Source organism: Bremia lactucae, linkage group LG10 (assembly GCF_004359215.1).
Source record: "Bremia lactucae strain SF5 linkage group LG10, whole genome shotgun sequence".
Lineage (NCBI taxonomy): Eukaryota > Oomycota > Peronosporomycetes > Peronosporales > Peronosporaceae > Bremia > Bremia lactucae.
In genome coordinates, this window is record NC_090619.1 from 1,484,683 (window position 1) to 1,498,769 (window position 14,087).

Genomic DNA, 14,087 nt, shown 5'->3' on the forward strand with positions numbered 1-14,087 from the left:
GTACAGTCGAGATTTATCAATGCAAGCGGCTATGTGGATCACCACAATATCTAGACTATAGCATCATGTGGGCCTAACGCTTGAAGCATGAAATATTCTGAATTCGGAAGTATAAGGAGCGTATAATTGTTGCTTCCATTGACTAGATACCCATGTTCTCGTCGTTGTGACTCGCTTTTTCGAGTGCTCGTACTATTAGGTACCCATGAAACAAATGCGTCTGGAAATCCCCAGACTGTCACCGCCCCCCAAGGCAACTCGCCAATTTCAACTGCATGCTGCACTTTCGTAATAATTGTGGAGCAAAATGGAGGAGCCAGTAGTCCACGCCACCTTACTGTTGTAATCTCACTACTCCCTTCACATTCAAATGAGTCAGGAATACCTGAATATGTCGATACATAGTCCTCTGGTTTGTGGCGCTTGAGCAAGTCGGTAAGTCGACAAGCCACAAGCCCCAGCCACTCGTACGCCTCTTCGAGTGATAATCTGAGCTTTTCACCGTCTTTCTCTTTGTTTAATCTCAACTCGGCATAAAAATTGTCAAGTTTCGGCAAAATTACGTCACTAAATGTTGTCGTCTTGGCATTGAGCTCGAAACGCGAGCGTGGCATTTCATCATCTTTAAACACGATAGTGCGTGGTGCTCCACACTGCTTGAACGCGCACACCAGCATCTCAAGGTTTTCCAATTTTGATCTTATACACTTCCTGACGCGGTCCCAATATGCATTCTCTTTCTCGTCCGTAAATGTGACGGATGTCAAATCCAGCGTGATGACGTACCTCTGAGCTCGCTTTACATGTGCCGATCGGCTATTTGCAGGGATCGCCTTGCCATATTTTTCACCTACTATTCCTAATTGTTTGTAAGTGTCTGAACCTACCAGTAGCAGCAATTGACCAGATGGCAACAACATCGCAGATTGTGATGCATCCACTGCTACGTTCTTCGCGATCATAAATACAGTGCCACCGTTTGCCAAGTACTCGCGAATGAATGTCGGTGATAAAAATATGTCTAGTGACGCCTCAATCTCGTAGTAAAAACCCGTCTCCCATTGCAGCGGTTGCGCAACAGTCTTTCCAACTATGAATGGAAGATAGACTTCGAGCTGCTGATTAAAGGCGTGACTGGTGATGATATTCTCGTGGCGAGAGGCGACGTGGGTAAAGTGAGAGTGCCACACCAGTAGACGAGAGGATGGGTATGAAATATCCGGATTGCTTGTTAAAAGCGCATTAGCACTCTCACGCCGAGAGCGACGCTGAGCAACAGTAGTCTTACCACCACTGACCATTGAAAAGTTGCAAATCTCGTATTTTTAGGCCGTCGGTATAGCGACACCCCCATCTTGGTATACACACCACTTCTGTACCAGCAGCTGTACAGCTATTTTAATGTATACTATGCGCCAAAACAGAATTATGCTTCAAATAACTCAAATAACTCACCCCATTTTTTTGTAGTTGCATAATCTACATCCACTGCAATAATGTTTCTTAACTCACCTTCAAACTGCACCTATATTTCCCTTGAGCTTGCAGAGGAAGCAGTCAAAAACCTCGCCTTGTAGGAGGGTTATGCAATTAAGAGAAGGAGGTCCAAAAAGGATAGTTCTGACAACTTAGGAAAGTTTGGCTTGGTTGTGCCCATGGTGGAACACACCAACCAATGGTTGCACAAGTTCGGACGACAAGCACTCGATGTCTAGCTTGTCCCTGGTCAACCATCCTACAGAGGAGAAGCCAAGATGAATGGACTGCCACTGTTGCCAATGGCGAACATAACCATGCAGCAGCAGCAAATGTGGCAGCTTACCCTGAGGCTCGCACTTTAACATCACAACAAGTGGAAACTGTCGTATTGATGAGTAAAAGTGGGGCCAAACCACTTGTTATAATGAAGGCACTAAAAGCATCCGATCAAACCCGTAGAGTCATTGGACAGGATAACAACATCAGAAAGCAAGAGCAACAACAATTTCTTACGGGTAGAATACCACTGAAAGCTCTTCTTGACACCCTTGGAGAAGAAGATGTTTACCATGCATTTGAGAGAAATTCAACAGGACAACTCTCAAGCCTTATCATTGCCCCCAAAATATCCCATTCCATTTTCAAAGATTTTGCCTCTGCCGATGTTTTGCTCATGAATTCCACACACAAAACAAACAAATTCAAAATGTTTTTGCTTCATGTGATGGGAGTAACATCAACACATCAATCTTTCTCCCTCTGCTACTGCTTCATGTTGCAGTAAGCACAAGAAAACTATGTATGGTGTTTGGAGCATATTACCGAGTGCTTTAAAGAAAAGACATCTAGCCGTATTGTCATTGTAACAGACAGAGAGTTGGCATTGATGAATGGAATAAGCATTGTGCTTCCATGTGCCATCAGCTTGTTATGTACCTGGCATATTAACAAGAATGTCCTTGCAAATTTGAAGAGAAAATTTGCGACAACTGAAGCTTGGGAGGAATTTTATGCAAATTGGCATAAACTCTGTGCATTACCCACCGAGAATGCATATTTGAGAATTACCAAGAAGTTGATAGGAAATATCCTTTGGGTTTTGCATACTTAAGTGCAACCTGGCTGATGCATAAGCAACAATTTGTGTTTGCGTGGACAAAGTCTATACAACACTATCGGCATACAACAACATCACGTGTGGAAGGAGGCCATGCTACTATTAAAAAATGGATAGCAATTTCTACTGGCAACTTATCAGTTGTCTATGAAAAGCTGCTTCTTGCATGCCAGCAGCAGCAGGAGATTATCAGCTATCAGGTAGCTTATGATCAATCTCATGATTTGATCCAGTTGCAAATGGATTCTGGACTGCAGTGAATAGAAAGATATCTCATTTTGCTCTAAAGATGGTTAGTTCTGCCTTACTACATGCCTTTCAGTCATAAGCTTTTTTAACGCTTTACTAAACACAGGTACATAATCAGTATCAAAGGGCACTGCCTAATGAGGATGAGAACATAAATCTCTGTACCCACACCTTTTCAAGCAATTACGGGTTACCTTGCTCCCACATCATCAGGCATCTGCATGCTGCAAACAAGATTCTGACTTTGGACCATTTTTGACTCACATTGGTGGCTGTATTTGCCAGTGGAACCAGCCAACATTCCTTTGATCCCTGCAAGAACATTTACAGATGTTTTTGTTCATCTTCAAGAGCAACATGCAATCCTGCCTCCACACCAGCAGCTACTGCTTGAACAAAACTTAATGAGAGCAAATGAAGATCTGCTTGTCAGAGATCCTGTGTTGAGACGGCAGCGTGGACGGCCCACTGGAAGTACGCGACGTGATCCCTCAGCTTTCAAATATGTAGATGGAACAGCAGGCACTTTTGCAGCAAATGGCAGGAAGCGAAAGTGTGTTGAATGTCAAGCAGAGGGACATAATAAAAGGACATGCCTGAACGCGAAAGATTTCCAACAATTCTTGGAGCAGATGTAATAGGCTTTGAGAGCACTAAATCTAGAGAATTTGAAGAAGTACCTTTGAGGACAGGAGAACTATAAAGCATAGAGGATCTTTGAACTGTAATTAAGTAGATTAAAGAGTTGTAGAGAACCCTTCCAAGAAGATACATTAACTATAGCACAAAATAGCTGTACCAGCACTGTACCAGCAGCTGGTACAGAAGTGGGGTGTCGCTAAACCAAAATGGGGGGGTCGACGCCCATTTTATTGTTATTGGTCATAATCAATTTCTTAATAGAAATATTAAAAGGGAATCCTTAATCTACGCAAATCTGTGACTCGGATACGAAACTTTCTTTACTCCCTAAAAGATAGAGTATGATTGGTCTGGCAACAATTTTTAAAAGTCCAATTTAGATTCGATTTTTTGAACGCGGAGACAAGTTCCGCATCAATAAAGATACGAAACTCATTTAAGTAAATGACATGACTCCATTTCTATTTTATGTAGCTCAACTATCTATTATGAAGGCGCGATCCAGCTCCCAAACTCGCTCAGCCGTTTATCAATACGCGCAACGACATCGGGATCAAAGCCCAAAAGCCCGGTCTTATCCAGCGTAGAGAGCTCTTTTGTCGTCAAGTATACCACATTGTCCGGATACAACGGTCGGTCTGTTCGCCAACGAGCCAAGTACAAGCGATCGTGACCACCATTACGTGTCCTACTAACGGAACTACGTCCTTGCCAGATCTCTTGATAAATAAATTCGACCTCGTCTTTTCCCAGCTCAATTTTACGACCTTCGTGAAAAAGCACGTGCTCGCGTTGCTGCAACTTTTGGTGCAACTTGTTGCGTTGATCGCGAGATAAGCGCGCAACCGCCTCGGGATAAATCTTTTGTCCAGCTAAGTCGCATAAGACATAAGCTGCCATCGACTGGCCAAAGAGTGCAGGCATCGTACCGAGCACAGGGATCACACGAATGCGAAAGTTTTCGAGATTACCGAACTCTTCAGGATTTCGCGCTTGCACTGCATCCAATGGCAGCAACTTGCAAACGCTTTTTTCGCTCGAAAAAATGGTTGTGATGTCTGACGACAAAACTTCTTTCTTTTTCAAGAAATACCGGATTTTCGTTGCCAGCGGGTCACCTAGCATATAATTATCAACAATCGTTATGACTGGTATCGATTCGCAAGAGCAGCTATGACGTACGGACAGCGTCCTTTAGCGTGCCAATATGTAAGCGCGTCGGGTCGGCCTTTGCACCAGCTCCTGTTGCCGTGATAACCTTCAGTCCTTTGCGTGTCACGGCTTCTAGCAGCGCACACTTGGTCTTGACATCGTCAATACAGTCCAGCACGAACGTTGGGGTCCCTTCCAGTAACTCATCGGCGCTGTCCGCTTCAAACATGACGGCCATGTCTTCAATCCTGCAGTCAGGTACAACTTCAAGTAAATGACGCTTCATTACCACGACCTTAGGTAGCCCCACGTCGCTGCGAGTGGCCACCGCGTGGCGATTTAGCGATGACAGTGTGACGTTGTCGAAGTCGATAAGCCGCATTTTACCTACGCCAGAGCGTGCCAACATGTGTGCAGCATGAGAGCCCACGCCTCCGAGCCCTACAACCAATACAAAGGCATTTTTAATCTTCTCGAAGCCCTCGGGTCCGAAATAACTAGCAACGCGGGACATCTGCTCTTTAAGTAATTCCTGGGCCGCAGCATCCGTTCCATGGGGAGATTTCTCGCCTGATTTTATCGCGACACGTCTGGTATTGCTACGCTGAAGAGCAACTTGATACGCGAATTGCAAAACTAAAGCGGTAGCCACGCCAACGCCAAATGCGGCGGTGAGTTTAATTAAGTCGGTTGATGTGACCATTAATTGATTAGGAGCCACGAAAGAGATTTTAGTATTTTGTNTTACCTGGAGACTCTGTGTCGAAAAACTAACAAATTTCACCACCAAACGATCTTTCATTAGTTAAACGTTAGCAACAATTTCCGTTCCTTCAAACCTTGGGTGAATTTAACTTCAAGCTCACAATGGCCGGTACTACGCGTTCAAGCGTCGCTTTCCAATCTGATTTATGCTGATTCGCTTCAGCGGTCACTAGCTCTGCCGCAAGGCGAGCACTTAACTTGCGCTCGTGCGCAATCTCTAGATCACGCTGTTGCTTCTCCTGTTCGCTCTGGCGCCCTGTCGCCACGAGCAGATAGCCAGTCCCCGCTACGGTCAGTGCAGCCACTACCATTTGAGCGCTTTTCGTGTCTATATAAATTCAATAAATCCAATTGTTGTCAGCTTTTAGCCTTTGACTGAAAGACCCAGCTACTTACTTGAAGATGACGCGGACGAAGACGTCGAGAAAAATCGCGGAAGCCGGAAGGGCAGAATCTGCAATGAACGAGGACACTGAACAATCACTTGCGCACTTTTAGCATGAGTTCGAGATCTAGACAGCGAAGAGCGCCGTGCCACCATTGCTCTCGTGTTCCACATGGTATGCCACAGAATGGCTGCGCAGTAAAAATCCGAGTGTTATGGAAGTTATATCCTTTTTATGGGTTGATTTATCTTTAAAAAAATTGGTACAATTGGTAATGTCGACTGCCATGCTCAAGAAAATGCTGCTGGACGCCGCGTCGGCGCTTAAAGCCGAGCGCTTTCAAGAGGCACAAGATGCAGGTAGGCGCGTGACGCAGCTCGACTCCAATAATTTTCAGGCCTTCATGTGCATTGGCATTGCAAGCTTACACTTGCAACAGGTTAGTCATTCCACGAGGGCCAAAACGTGCAAAGAGTGTAACTCTTTTATTGCAGTGGGCAAATTGTGAAGACGCGTGCCGCCGTGCAGCAGATCTGAAGCCGGATATGCCGACACCGTGGAAGGTGATGATCCGATAATATACGCGATTTATATAATTGTTACGGCTAAGGTTAATGGAGCTTGCAGTATCTAGTTGATCTCTTTGAGGCAAAAAACGATTATACAAGCAAACTGGAACCACTGCAAAAGCTCGTAGACATCAACTTTAGGTTCAAATATATATGACCAGTATGGCCCATAAATTTGGCATTTGCTGATCATATACGTGTATATTTGTGGTTGATAGGAGTAAAAAGCCGAAAAAGTGTCAAAAATGGGTTGCGGAGGTTGCAAGAACTGCGATGAAGTTGAATCTGCTCCCAAAGGTTAGTTTCTACTCTCTCTTCTTCCGCTGATAATAAGTCATTATTTTGCTCTATGTAGGCTTTTGATTCGTGGTATTTACTCGTGGGGGAGCAAACTAGGAATTTAGCACAACTTTCATTGGAAAACACTCCTAACAACGAGTTACCGACGCCACTAAGTATTTGGTTGGACATGCTGGATCTATTGCAGGTAGAAGAAGTACATGCCTCTATTATGGAAATAGTCTGCGTGCTTAACAGTTAATGTGTCTCTGGAGTAGCGTCCGGGATTTTCTCTATCGGAATGTTCGGGTACCTTATCGATGACAGCGTTATCGCATCAATTCTTTGCAGTTGTGTTTCGTATAAATTTGACTGCTCAGAATGAAGAAATCTGTGCGTTTCGTCAACGAATTGATGTCTCGATGGCATTTTTCATGCGATTTCACTTAGATGACTTGAAGAGTTCTAAAGAAAAGTCGGATGCTTTAAAAACGGTGGATTCATTAGCAATTTCAATTGTTGAACGATTTCCCGAGTCCAAGACCGCAGCAGAATATTTGCTTCTTCGATCAGAAGACCAGGACACTCGTATGTTGTATTGATTTGCAAATGCTGCAGATGCACTCAGCGATCTGATAATGTTGTCATTGGCAGCGCTCATGATCGAAAAATCCAAGGAGATTGCAAAATGTTTATCTGCTAGCTACCCAAATAGCCCAATGGTGCTCGTATTTCAAGCGATCGAGTGTTTGCATGTAGGAGATACTAACCAGGTATGTTTCGCGATGTCTTGTTTAATTGATGGCTAATATGTAGCCTCTTTTGGTTCAAGGCACAAGAAAAATTTGTTAAAGCTTTGGCAGGATATGCGTCGTCGCCATTTCAAGAGTGTACTCTCTGCATTCGTGTACATGTTGAATTGGCATCGATCGCTCTTGCCGCTCGCGACATTGAGGGTTGTCTGAAGCGTCTTGCGCTGGCTAAAAAGATAATGGCTGATAAAATGAAGTTGCTAGGAACTGGAAGCCCGCTGCCTGCTGTGTAAGTAATGATACCCTGTTAATATTTTACCGTGTCTAATGATATGTACTTGATGTATGTAGGTATTCTGAAGTCAAGGTTGAATTTATGACAGCAAAAGCGCACGAATACTCTGCTCACTTCACTGCAGCTCTGAAGCACTACCGCAAAGTAATTGGAAGTGATGACGTTGGCTTTAAAATCAAAGCTGTTATTGCAGCAGCAGAGCTTCTGGCGATGATGGATCGACCTCAGGAAGCCATCCACATCATCGACTCGTTGTTGCTATCCGAAGTGGAAAATGAAGAATTCAGTGCTGCTTTGCTTTGTACACTTGGGTGGCTGCATTATAAGCTCGGAAAACTTGAACAAGCTCAAGAGCTTCTTGAAGAAAATGCAAGCAAAATTTCGCCGGGTGACGTTTTAGCCAAAGGCCAAGCGTTAAAGCGACTGGCGATCGTGTATTGGCACTGTGGTGGTTCTCTTCAAACAATGAAGACAGGATGCTTCAGTCATCTATTGCAAGCCGCCAAGTTGACGCCATCTGACGCCGAGATCTTTTCGTGGCTGGGAAAATGGTACCAGGAAATTGCGAAGGATAATTTGCGTGCTGAAAAGTGCTTTTTAAAGGCGCTTTCATTATCTTCTACAAATGAGTTGGCGGGGTTAGCCCTGAGCAGTCTTTATGACTTGCAGGACAAGTACGAAACGAATGTAGAGCTTTGGAAGCGGATGACACAAAATCAGGAAACTGCACCTACATGGGCACTTCTGCGACTGGCGCAGCACATTGTAGATCAAAATGACGAGGCCGCAGTGGGTAAGTTACATTTAGTGCTGCGCAATGACCCTTTAAATGCTAGGCATTGGGTGATTATGGCACACGTCTACCACCACTTTAGCAAGCACGTGTCTGCCCAACGATCATACGTGAAGGCCATTGAGCTAGGTGAAAATAGCTGGTCCGTTCGGTGTGAACTGGCTCGAATTGAAGGATCAATGTTTCTATTTGATGATGCCTTGAAGCGTATCAAACCGGTTGTTGTAGGTGAATCGTCTGATGACGAACCGGACGTGACAGTGGCTGCAATGATTTATTGTGACCTTTTATTCCAGCAGGCCAAGTATTTGTGTGTAGAGGGGTTGTACGGTAGAGCTGCCGAAAATCTGAAGGAAGCTTCGGCTACAATAAAGAGTTTGCCGTCAACGTCCTCATTCGCACATTCAGTCGAAGCATGCAAATTGATGGGTGATATTCATTGTTTTGCATTCTACTTGACACCAAACTCATTTTTAAGCGAAGGATCGACCTGGGTGGAGTTTATAAGCGCTGGACGAAAAGCATATGAGGCTGGTGTACTACTTGCCGCGAAACGCGAAAATGAGACGACGGATGGATCTGATGCGGTAACAGCGGAATTGTATTACGATATCGGTCTGGGTTTTTGGTATGAAAGTCAGGCATTGAGCAACATACGAGGCATTTTTAGGTCAGCATTCTCAGGCGAAACAGAGCTTGACACAGAAACTGCAATTGCTAAACTGACGATGAAGGCATCGACGAATTTTAAGTTGGCTCTTAAAAAGGATCCTTCATGCGCGTTAGCGTGGAATGGTTTAGCCCTTGTTTCAAAAAATGTTTTGGTCAAACAATTTTGTTGGGCACGAGCTATCCAAAGTGGTAATAGTGACGCATCATGGGCCAATCTGGGTATGTTCTACCTGAGTCAGGCTGATGCCGTGCCAACAGCAGCGTCACTGGCACAGAAGTCGTTCCTTCATTTACAAAGTATAAATTCAAGTAATCCCGCCATGTGGAGTGGCTATGCTATGTTAGCTCGTCGCCAAGCTAACTCTCCAACTCAGCAAAGGAAAACAATTGAAGCGTTCGACTGCGCGTTGCAGACAGGGATGCATCTGGATGCATTGCTAGGTTTGAGCATGGCACTCCTTGATGACGGAGCGACCGTTGGTGATTTAGTCACCAAAGCTCCTGAACATAAATCTGAGCTCGTTTTGTTTTACTTGAAGAAATATCTTGAGCGAGATCCGTATAATGGACGTGCTTGGCACGCCCTTGGCGTAGTTCAGTATCGACTTAAACTCTACAAAGAGGCTTCGGTATCTTACACCCGCGCCCTTTCGTTGACAAAGTCTTCGGAAGAACTCAAGTGGGACATGCTTGTAACAAGCTTTGGCGAGCTGTCAAGTAAGCGTCAAGATGATAAAGCAGACGAAATAGAACTGCTGCGAAAGATTTCTGTAAAGATAAAAAAATTGGATGGGGAAGAATCAGCAATTCAGACTATTGTGCAAGCACAGCTACTACATCGCCAATCCAAAGGGGATGAAGCAATGAAATTACTGCAGGCGAAATTATTGCACGACGAATTTCAGTTCAGCCAAGCTGACATCATAGCCGTTATCGGTCTATCGATGGCAAGCATGTTGATGGAGAAGTTCGCGTCGCAAGCGACTAGTCTCGCAATGGCTTGTAAAAATCGATTGCTTCTGTCGATTAATCAAGCTAAATCTTTATTTACTACGCGCGACTACGAAAACCTGCGTGTTGTGGAGCTTTATGAACGATCAATTGGCGACGAAAACTCAAATTTGACACGTCTGCAAGCCCTTTTGCAAATTACTGACAACACCAACTCTAGTACATTATGGACGCGGCTCGGTTTGGCGACGATTGATTCAGAAGGCTTCCAGATGTCACGTTGCCTTACTCAATTAATGCGTTCGAATGCGAAAACGGTACCATTTTGTGATGAAAGTGTGGAACGTAACTATTTCAATGCGCTGCTAGGGCTTTTAAAGGCTAATTCATTGGGTGAAGATGGTTTTTGTCTTGATGCGCAAAAGCTAATTCGTGCTCAGCCTTGGAATCCGCACGCATATATTCTGGCTGGCACTAGTATCCTTAAGCGTTCAAACCTAGCGGCAAAGATAGATTCACACGACATCACTCTTCGACAATTATTACGTTTGTTGCAGATCGGGTTGCTGAATGCAAGAGGAAACGAATTCTGCGTCGCTCAACTATATTTGCTGATTAGCTACTGTTACGTTATGCTTGGCGAACAGGCTGAGGCGATTGCTAATTCTACCCAAGCATTAAACCGAATTGAAGCAGGCAAAGAAAAAGCCACCGTCAACGAAACCGTGAATACCGATCTATTAGAAGCACGTTTGCTTTCGATCTCGAACCCTAATAAGGCGATCAAGAAGTATTTAAATATCATTAAGAGCGTCTCGGCTGCTGCAGCGCCTTGCTCGAACAGAATATTTCCAATCCTCATTGAGCTCGGAGGACATTACGAGCAATGGCAGCTCTCGAATGCGGCAATTACTGTGTGGAAGTTTCTTGCCTCTATAACGTCGACGAAATCGGCTCGCTCTACTGCTGACAAAAACGAAAGCAGCGCATCTACTTGCTTAAGTAGCGACGGCTATCTTGCTACTTGTTTCTTTGCTAATTTAAGGCTGGCGCTTGTTCACGGTAAACGAAACCAATTAAAGTCGGCCCGCAAGCACATTAAGGTAGCCCAAGCGCTTGCTGAAACTGGAGAAGACTTAAGACCGTCCACGGTCGCTGCTTTCGTAGAAAGCATTTTTTCAAATTAGGTACAGTCGAGATTTATCAATGCAAGCGGCTATGTGGATCACCACAATATCTAGACTATAGCATCATGTGGGCCTAACGCTTGAAGCATGAAATATTCTGAATTCGGAAGTATAAGGAGCGTATAATTGTTGCTTCCATTGACTAGATACCCATGTTCTCGTCGTTGTGACTCGCTTTTTCGAGTGCTCGTACTATTAGGTACCCATGAAACAAATGCGTCTGGAAATCCCCAGACTGTCACCGCCCCCCAAGGCAACTCGCCAATTTCAACTGCATGCTGCACTTTCGTAATAATTGTGGAGCAAAATGGAGGAGCCAGTAGTCCACGCCACCTTACTGTTGTAATCTCACTACTCCCTTCACATTCAAATGAGTCAGGAATACCTGAATATGTCGATACATAGTCCTCTGGTTTGTGGCGCTTGAGCAAGTCGGTAAGTCGACAAGCCACAAGCCCCAGCCACTCGTACGCCTCTTCGAGTGATAATCTGAGCTTTTCACCGTCTTTCTCTTTGTTTAATCTCAACTCGGCATAAAAATTGTCAAGTTTCGGCAAAATTACGTCACTAAATGTTGTCGTCTTGGCATTGAGCTCGAAACGCGAGCGTGGCATTTCATCATCTTTAAACACGATAGTGCGTGGTGCTCCACACTGCTTGAACGCGCACACCAGCATCTCAAGGTTTTCCAATTTTGATCTTATACACTTCCTGACGCGGTCCCAATATGCATTCTCTTTCTCGTCCGTAAATGTGACGGATGTCAAATCCAGCGTGATGACGTACCTCTGAGCTCGCTTTACATGTGCCGATCGGCTATTTGCAGGGATCGCCTTGCCATATTTTTCACCTACTATTCCTAATTGTTTGTAAGTGTCTGAACCTACCAGTAGCAGCAATTGACCAGATGGCAACAACATCGCAGATTGTGATGCATCCACTGCTACGTTCTTCGCGATCATAAATACAGTGCCACCGTTTGCCAAGTACTCGCGAATGAATGTCGGTGATAAAAATATGTCTAGTGACGCCTCAATCTCGTAGTAAAAACCCGTCTCCCATTGCAGCGGTTGCGCAACAGTCTTTCCAACTATGAATGGAAGATAGACTTCGAGCTGCTGATTAAAGGCGTGACTGGTGATGATATTCTCGTGGCGAGAGGCGACGTGGGTAAAGTGAGAGTGCCACACCAGTAGACGAGAGGATGGGTATGAAATATCCGGATTGCTTGTTAAAAGCGCATTAGCACTCTCACGCCGAGAGCGACGCTGAGCAACAGTAGTCTTACCACCACTGACCATTGAAAAGTTGCAAATCTCGTATTTTTAGGCCGTCGGTATAGCGACACCCCCATCTTGGTATACACACCACTTCTGTACCAGCAGCTGTACAGCTATTTTAATGTATACTATGCGCCAAAACAGAATTATGCTTCAAATAACTCAAATAACTCACCCCATTTTTTTGTAGTTGCATAATCTACATCCACTGCAATAATGTTTCTTAACTCACCTTCAAACTGCACCTATATTTCCCTTGAGCTTGCAGAGGAAGCAGTCAAAAACCTCGCCTTGTAGGAGGGTTATGCAATTAAGAGAAGGAGGTCCAAAAAGGATAGTTCTGACAACTTAGGAAAGTTTGGCTTGGTTGTGCCCATGGTGGAACACACCAACCAATGGTTGCACAAGTTCGGACGACAAGCACTCGATGTCTAGCTTGTCCCTGGTCAACCATCCTACAGAGGAGAAGCCAAGATGAATGGACTGCCACTGTTGCCAATGGCGAACATAACCATGCAGCAGCAGCAAATGTGGCAGCTTACCCTGAGGCTCGCACTTTAACATCACAACAAGTGGAAACTGTCGTATTGATGAGTAAAAGTGGGGCCAAACCACTTGTTATAATGAAGGCACTAAAAGCATCCGATCAAACCCGTAGAGTCATTGGACAGGATAACAACATCAGAAAGCAAGAGCAACAACAATTTCTTACGGGTAGAATACCACTGAAAGCTCTTCTTGACACCCTTGGAGAAGAAGATGTTTACCATGCATTTGAGAGAAATTCAACAGGACAACTCTCAAGCCTTATCATTGCCCCCAAAATATCCCATTCCATTTTCAAAGATTTTGCCTCTGCCGATGTTTTGCTCATGAATTCCACACACAAAACAAACAAATTCAAAATGTTTTTGCTTCATGTGATGGGAGTAACATCAACACATCAATCTTTCTCCCTCTGCTACTGCTTCATGTTGCAGTAAGCACAAGAAAACTATGTATGGTGTTTGGAGCATATTACCGAGTGCTTTAAAGAAAAGACATCTAGCCGTATTGTCATTGTAACAGACAGAGAGTTGGCATTGATGAATGGAATAAGCATTGTGCTTCCATGTGCCATCAGCTTGTTATGTACCTGGCATATTAACAAGAATGTCCTTGCAAATTTGAAGAGAAAATTTGCGACAACTGAAGCTTGGGAGGAATTTTATGCAAATTGGCATAAACTCTGTGCATTACCCACCGAGAATGCATATTTGAGAATTACCAAGAAGTTGATAGGAAATATCCTTTGGGTTTTGCATACTTAAGTGCAACCTGGCTGATGCATAAGCAACAATTTGTGTTTGCGTGGACAAAGTCTATACAACACTATCGGCATACAACAACATCACGTGTGGAAGGAGGCCATGCTACTATTAAAAAATGGATAGCAATTTCTACTGGCAACTTATCAGTTGTCTATGAAAAGCTGCTTCTTGCATGCCAGCAGCAGCAGGAGATTATCAGCTATCAGGTA

At 44.4% G+C, this 14,087-nt stretch overlaps 5 protein-coding genes across 5 annotated transcripts; 1 reads left to right on the forward strand and 4 right to left on the reverse strand.

The window, feature by feature from the left end:
- Window positions 1-50: 50 nt before the first annotated feature.
- On the reverse strand, window positions 51-962 carry CCR75_000203 (uncharacterized protein; the record flags this gene model as incomplete). The annotated part of the gene is made up of 1 exon (XM_067958311.1): window positions 51-962. The coding sequence occupies one exon, from the start codon at window positions 960-962 to the stop codon at window positions 51-53; it is 912 nt and encodes a 303-aa protein (XP_067814597.1).
- Window positions 963-3,843: 2,881 nt separating this feature from the next.
- CCR75_000202 (uncharacterized protein) lies at window positions 3,844-5,386 on the reverse strand. The gene is made up of 2 exons (XM_067958310.1): window positions 4,670-5,386; window positions 3,844-4,605 (listed from the first exon to the last, which is right to left on the reverse strand). The coding sequence occupies exons 1-2, from the start codon at window positions 5,340-5,342 to the stop codon at window positions 3,974-3,976; spliced, it is 1,305 nt and encodes a 434-aa protein (XP_067814598.1). The 5' UTR covers window positions 5,343-5,386; the 3' UTR covers window positions 3,844-3,973.
- Window positions 5,387-5,472: 86 nt separating this feature from the next.
- CCR75_000201 (uncharacterized protein) lies at window positions 5,473-5,976 on the reverse strand (the record flags this gene model as incomplete). The annotated part of the gene is made up of 2 exons (XM_067958309.1): window positions 5,801-5,976; window positions 5,473-5,732 (listed from the first exon to the last, which is right to left on the reverse strand). The coding sequence occupies exons 1-2, from the start codon at window positions 5,961-5,963 to the stop codon at window positions 5,473-5,475; spliced, it is 423 nt and encodes a 140-aa protein (XP_067814595.1). The 5' UTR covers window positions 5,964-5,976.
- An 88-nt stretch (window positions 5,977-6,064) lies between these two features.
- Window positions 6,065-11,288, forward strand: CCR75_000200 (uncharacterized protein; the record flags this gene model as incomplete). Its single annotated transcript, XM_067958308.1, has 9 exons — window positions 6,065-6,229; window positions 6,285-6,353; window positions 6,418-6,500; window positions 6,578-6,656; window positions 6,715-6,846; window positions 6,917-7,226; window positions 7,257-7,411; window positions 7,471-7,679; window positions 7,742-11,288. The coding sequence occupies 9 exons, from the start codon at window positions 6,065-6,067 to the stop codon at window positions 11,286-11,288; spliced, it is 4,749 nt and encodes a 1,582-aa protein (XP_067814596.1).
- Window positions 11,289-11,338: 50 nt separating this feature from the next.
- CCR75_000199 (uncharacterized protein) lies at window positions 11,339-12,250 on the reverse strand (the record flags this gene model as incomplete). The annotated part of the gene is made up of 1 exon (XM_067958307.1): window positions 11,339-12,250. The coding sequence occupies one exon, from the start codon at window positions 12,248-12,250 to the stop codon at window positions 11,339-11,341; it is 912 nt and encodes a 303-aa protein (XP_067814530.1).
- Between the last annotated feature and the right edge of the window lie 1,837 nt (window positions 12,251-14,087).

Excerpts from the sequence above, each read along its gene's own strand:
- CCR75_000202 (XM_067958310.1), bottom strand. The coding sequence starts at position 5,342 with ATGGTCACATCAACCGACTTAATTAAACTCACCGCCGCATTTGGCGTT. Across the intron at positions 4,606-4,669 it reads CACGCTAAAGGACGCTGTCC|GTGACCCGCTGGCAACGAAA; the intron begins GTACGTCATAGC and ends ATTATATGCTAG.